This window comes from Homarus americanus, unplaced genomic scaffold (assembly GCF_018991925.1).
Source record: "Homarus americanus isolate GMGI-L3 unplaced genomic scaffold, GMGI_Hamer_2.0 scaffold56754, whole genome shotgun sequence".
NCBI lineage: Eukaryota > Metazoa > Arthropoda > Malacostraca > Decapoda > Nephropidae > Homarus > Homarus americanus.
In genome coordinates this window covers 49593-55592 of record NW_024718384.1, presented here as the reverse complement: position 1 = coordinate 55592, position 6000 = coordinate 49593, and the positions used below count along the sequence as shown (strand labels likewise).

The 6000-nt window shown below is 41.2% G+C and overlaps 1 protein-coding gene across 1 annotated transcript in view; it reads left to right on the top strand.

Annotated features, from left to right (window-relative positions):
- Positions 1-302: 302 nt before the first annotated feature.
- Positions 303-6000, top strand: part of LOC121859671 — a gene marked incomplete at its 3' end in the record, with an annotated part of 43865 nt that continues 38167 nt past the window's right edge. Inside the window, exon 1 of the mRNA XM_042356593.1 lies at positions 303-713. Within this exon, the coding sequence (XP_042212527.1) occupies positions 310-713 (404 nt within the window). The remainder of the gene's footprint in view (positions 714-6000) is intronic.

Sequence of the window (6000 nt, the reverse complement as noted above, 5' to 3'; positions counted from 1 at the left end):
GGTTTGGTGTGTGTGTAAAACATCACACACAATAACAATACACACATTTATACAGTATAATACAGGTAAAAGAAATAATTGCCCTAAGAACAAACACATAAAGGGAATATACATTTCTTAGTACACAAGTAAAAATGCCCCCCCCCCAGGTCAGCAAATGTTATTCGCGGATTTGGTGATTCGTGACCATTTTGAGAACCTAACCCCCACGAATTTTAAGGGCATGCTGTACTGTGCTCACTTGTAGATATGTAATACAGTACTGTATACGTTTTCCTAATTATGTTTATATATTCAAGGAATGATGGTATGGTGAATGAAGTCACTTTATCCCAGGAAATTTATGAAACAAGAGAACCTGATCCATCAATAAGGAACAACCCGGGCCCTTCAGTAAGGAACGACCCGGGCCCTTCAGTAAGGAACGACCCGGGCCCTTCAGTAAGGAACGACCCGGGCCCTTCAGTAAGGAACGACTCGGGCCCTTCAGTAAGGAACGACCCGGGCCCTTCAGTAAGGAACGACCCGGGCCCTTCAGTAAGGAACGACCCGGGCCCTTCAGTAAGGAACGACCCGGGCTCTTCAGTAAGGAACGACCCGGGTCCTTCAGTAAGGAACGACACGGGCCCTTCAGTAAGGAACGACCCGGGCCCTTCAGTAAGGAACGACCCGGGCCCTTCTTCAAGGAACAACTCTTCAACGAGGAAAAAGAAGTATGTTGCCTTAAATTTGCTTTTTTGATAAATAAATGTATACAAAAGGTTTTATTTTTCTACTGAATTATTTAATACGTTATTCTGTACTGTAGTGGTCAGCTAATGGATCTTGAGGTTACCTACCAAAAATGGTAGACTTTATATTTGCTGTTAAAATTATACATCCATGCCGGGTCAATTGAATATGGGGTAGGAGAAAATATGTGGGTGGATGCCACCCTGAACTTGGACCTTAAAGGTAATTTTGAAGGTCAAGTAAGCCAAAACTGGTCAAAATGGGTATTTTGTCACTTTCTGGAGAATTATACACAAGTTTTCATGAAAATCAGTTGTAGTGTAATTGGATGACTATTACTATGTTATACAGAGCAGTTACACTTTAACTTACACCAAGATGTATAGGAAAATAACAGAATCAAACAAAACAGTAATCTTATATTAGAGTACAGCATAAGGAGAACATTGCCTCTGGGAATGAGACATTTGGTTGAAATGCTGGCATGCATTTTATAATGTTCAAACACGTACAGTGTTTTAAATGTTCACCGGCCTGCAGCAGTCAGTGGTGTCACAGCCACAGGCAGGGGTGCGCTTCAGGCCCCACCTACAGCAGTCAATGGTGTCACAGCCACAGGCAGGGGTACACTTCAGGCCCCACCTACAGCAGTCAGTGGTGTCACAGCCACAGGCAGGGGTACACTTCAGGCCCCACCTACAGCAGTCAGTGGTGTCACAGCCACAGGCAGGGGTACACTTCAGGTCCCACCTACAGCAGTCATTGGTGTCACATCCACAGGCAGGGGTGCACTTCAGGCCCCACCTACAGCAGTCAGTGGTGTCACATCCACAGGCAGGGGTACACGTCAGGTCCCACCTACACTATACCCTTTCCACACTAACGTGGCCTGTAAGCCACGTCCTTCGTCTATAGCTACAAATCGCTGATTGGTTCCCCTGAGCGTTTTACCTCCTCCCCGGACTGCGTGTATACTGTATAGGCACGTATTTATATCGACCTTTTATAATAAATATGCAACATTTGCTAAGCTGCCTCTCTGAAGTGCTAATGCCTTGAAATGATTTGCATTATGCAAATATGGTGTTATTTAACATTATTTTAGATAATAATGGGTCTGGTTACCAATTGTGAACGCCTTTAGGGTTCTAGGACAACTTCCCCCCCGAACAATTGGTCCCGGACAACTGCCCCCCATTGCTTGAACGAATCTTATGTACAGCTAACCTAACCTAACGTAACGTAACCAAACCAAACCAAACCAAACCAAACCAGACCAAATCTAACCTAACCTAACCTATCCTAACCAACGTCACCATCAACCAGATTATTACAGGAGATCCAACACCACCTAAGAGGAAACGTTATCATGATTCAACAGCCAGTCTAGCAACCATCGTACAAGACTTAGAGAATCGCCGTGTTCTGTACATAAGCCAATAAGTATAATTCTGAGCTATTTTCTCCTCTCTATTTAGTTAGTACAGTTCCATGTTTTGTGCCAGTTAATCACTGGCATTGGGGGCAGTCCTGATACCCACATTTAGTCTGAATCTTCTATGAACAAATCAGCTATTAGTATAGAAGAGGGGCGTGGCTTAAGGGCCAGGAAAGGATATACAGTCTCTCCCCGACGGGGTTAGGGACCCAATTCCAGGTCGTAAGTCAAATTGGCCGTAAGTCGAAAATGCAAAAATAATACATAGAAAATCTAAAATGGGTGTCTCCTTTTCTTCTCAGCACCACAAAACTCTCACTTTAAGCATGCCAGCCATTTTAAATGTAATTACAAACAAAATTTTTGTCAGTACACAGCGCAATCACTTACGTCGGGACTCGAAAATACGTAATTTGAAAATTTTTTGGTACATCTGGGGCGGTCGTATGTCCGGGCGGTCGTAAGTTGAGGAGTGGCTGTAGTCAGTGGTGTCACAGGTCCTACCTGCAGCAGTCAGTGGTGTCAGTCACAGTTTTTCACTGTTTTGCCCTGCAATTTCCCTCATCGTTCATGCCCTGCCCACTATGGGTGATTTATGATCGGGGAGACATAATTGAAATAATAAGCTGTTGCCTTTTAAAAGTACAGTGCCTCTACTTAATTAATATTGTACATTGGTAAGATGACAAGAATATCTGTGGAAAAAATGGACAAATTCGAACAGCCCCTTCTGGTGGTAACGGTATTCTCATAAATTACCATTAATACCTGTACACTTCATATACTATATTGTATATATATCATAGGTCAAAAATAATTCATCAAGAATGCATTTCCATGTATACAACGGTACAAAATAAATTTCTCTAACACAATTAGAGCAGATTTTATGACTAAAAGTTTATACCCGTACACTCTTTTGCTAGCAGCCTTGCGCCTCAAAAATACCTTTGCTCATCATTATTGAAGACATCTTCAGGTCATGAGATCCACTATCCCTCACCCAACAATGGGTGACCCTGACATTGCATCAGATCAGGTCAGTAACATGATGCAGTGTACCCATTAATCCCCCACAGCCGCATGTAACAGCTTGATTCATGAGGCACCTCACATGCCTGTATCACAGAGTTGTTTTTTCTTTTTTAATATATTTCTTTGGCCAAACTTTTAGATAAACTATTCAGGATTATTCTAGTAAAGAAATGGAGTTTCCAACTTAATTAGAACTGTATTTACAGACTTTGGTAGTTAAGACTCTTGAAAGACCTTCCCCACCACCCAGAAAGATCTTAGGGATGTGGGCTAGTGTTTCTGCAAGATGCATAGTTTAGACTCTTGGAAACTTCTACCAGTAGCTGTAAAAAGTTCCGGGGGATAAGAGATTTTACCGGGTTTGAGAAAGTTGTCTGGATAGTGCCAGATTTAGACCTGTGGAGGCCCCCCTCATTATAACTACCCAAGAGGGTGGGGTGGCGAGCGAAGCGAGCCTAAACATCTGGGAGTTCCGGAGAGGTTAAATGATTACTTAACTCCCTGGAACATTTGGACGCCAGCATATTTTTAAAATTTGGAATTTTGGATAAGATTATGACCTCTCCCTCTGACTTCTCCCAGTCCCACCCCTAAAGCTCGCCTTCGGCTCGCCTCCTTTTCACCATTGACTATACTGTGTTATACTGTATATACTGATCGTGGTACTGACAGAAACCGTCATTGACATAGTTAATGTACTCAAAATACATAAAAATAACTCAACTTATTTGCAGCCAATCGACCTGCAGTATCTTAAAGCACAATTATATGTGAACGTATGTTCTAAGAGCACACCCACCCACACTCAAGCACAAGCATCAATCGACTCTCTCTCACTCGCACTCTCACTGTACATTTGCAAGACATGTTCTTGGAAATGACAACTGACAAGATCCTTCATCACTGAGCGGCGACGACTTCACTCAACAAGCACACATGACAATTCTCTCTCTCATTTTACATCTGCAAGACATGTTTATGTCTACTCGTGGGAAGTTCACGAATCATGGGCGACGCAAGTCTCCTCTTTAATCGACAGACACATGACAACCGATGTGCAGATACTACACGACCCATCCCCCTCCGACCGACTGTCAACAAACACAGCGCCCTGATGGCATTCGTAATGGAAGTGATAATGAAAAAAAATATTTTATTTGTTTTTTTTTTAATCTCAATTTCGTTATTCCTTGTAGTTCATTTTTAATCAATATATGTTTGTGGAATTCTAAATATATTATTAGCAGCACAAACAATAGCATTCATTAAAAATATATGGTTCATAGGAAAACCAGGTACATGGTCCCTCGGTTAACGAACACAATCCATTCTAGAAGGTTGCTCGTTAACCGACAAACTCGTTACCGAAACCATTGTTTCAATGGGTTTTTGTGTAATTGGTTCCGGCTCACCGAAAATTGCCTAAATTCAACAAAAAAGGTAGAAAAGTACACGTACTTTGAGGTGTGTATGTAGAAGGCTCCTGGATGATGATGATGATGATGGGAATTAGAATGGGGGTGGAGGAGAAGGGAGAAGAGAAGGCATTGGGGTGGAAGAGAAGTCACCCCATGGCGCCATTTCACCCATAAAATTTTAGTTCACTTGGTGTAATCAAGATTATTTTCTTTAAATCAACACTGCACTGCATTATATATTGTCAATATGTAAAATAAATTTCAAAATGACCATGCACTGCATTATATATTGTCAATATGTAAAATAAATTTCAAAATGACCAATAATTTGCTTGCAAACACAGAAAAAAAAAGCATTTACTTGAAGAGTCTCAAGCAAGATGTTACCTCCACTGAAAAGACAGAGAGACTGGCGCCTGTTTGCTGTGTTGACAGGCTGGATGGCACGCATAAAACTAGTTTCTTTACCTTCAATTATGTTCAATAATTGTTAAAATGACTAAAAAATTTAATATTAAACTTTTAAAATTATTGAATAGTATAAACTTATTGATATTTACTAAAATGGTAAGGAATATAAGCCCTAGAACCGATTACTGTATTGGCGGACTAATACTACAGCTGGTGGACCGCCAAATGCAAGCGAAAACATGTTGAGGTCGGCTCGTAAGAAACTCGTTAATCGAGGGATTGCTCGTTAACCGAAGTTAAGAATCTTGTGGAAGGTAACTCGTTAACCGAGGCGCTCGTTAACCGAGGGGCCATTGTATTCATGAATTTGAAGGAGTAGCTAGCCTAATTTCTATCACGCTTCTTTCTGAACATAGTTTTACGTGATGGAATAGATAAACATGAATTTTAAAGAATGAAAATAAAAATAATCCAAATAAATAAACAAATAAATAAAATATTGTCATATGTGGAGGCCCCTGGGCAGTTGCCCACTTTGCCCACTCCTGAATCCGGCCCTGCGTCTGGATACCGTACTGGAAATCTCTCATCCCGGAAGTGCTCTGCACCAATTGTTTCAGCCAACAGGGATATCACTTACAGTATATCAGCATTGTTAACGTGAATGGACGAGTTCTCGGTCAGAATTTTTTCATGAGATGGCAGGTCAATGGGTAAAGAAAACATTTAAATTCACTATGGTAATGATATTTTTAAATGAATTGGGCCAAAAATTAAACAAAAATAAGGGTTAAAGTTGCTAAAAAGTCACGTGGCTGTGATTGGTTGTGACGCCACAGGTTGGCTCGAGCAGGAGCCTGGAGGCAGCCAGCTGTGGTGTATGTGTTGTTACCAGTAGAAATACAGGACTTGTGGCCATTCCTTATTTTTAGGTTATAATAAATTACTGCTCAAGTATCATCGTGA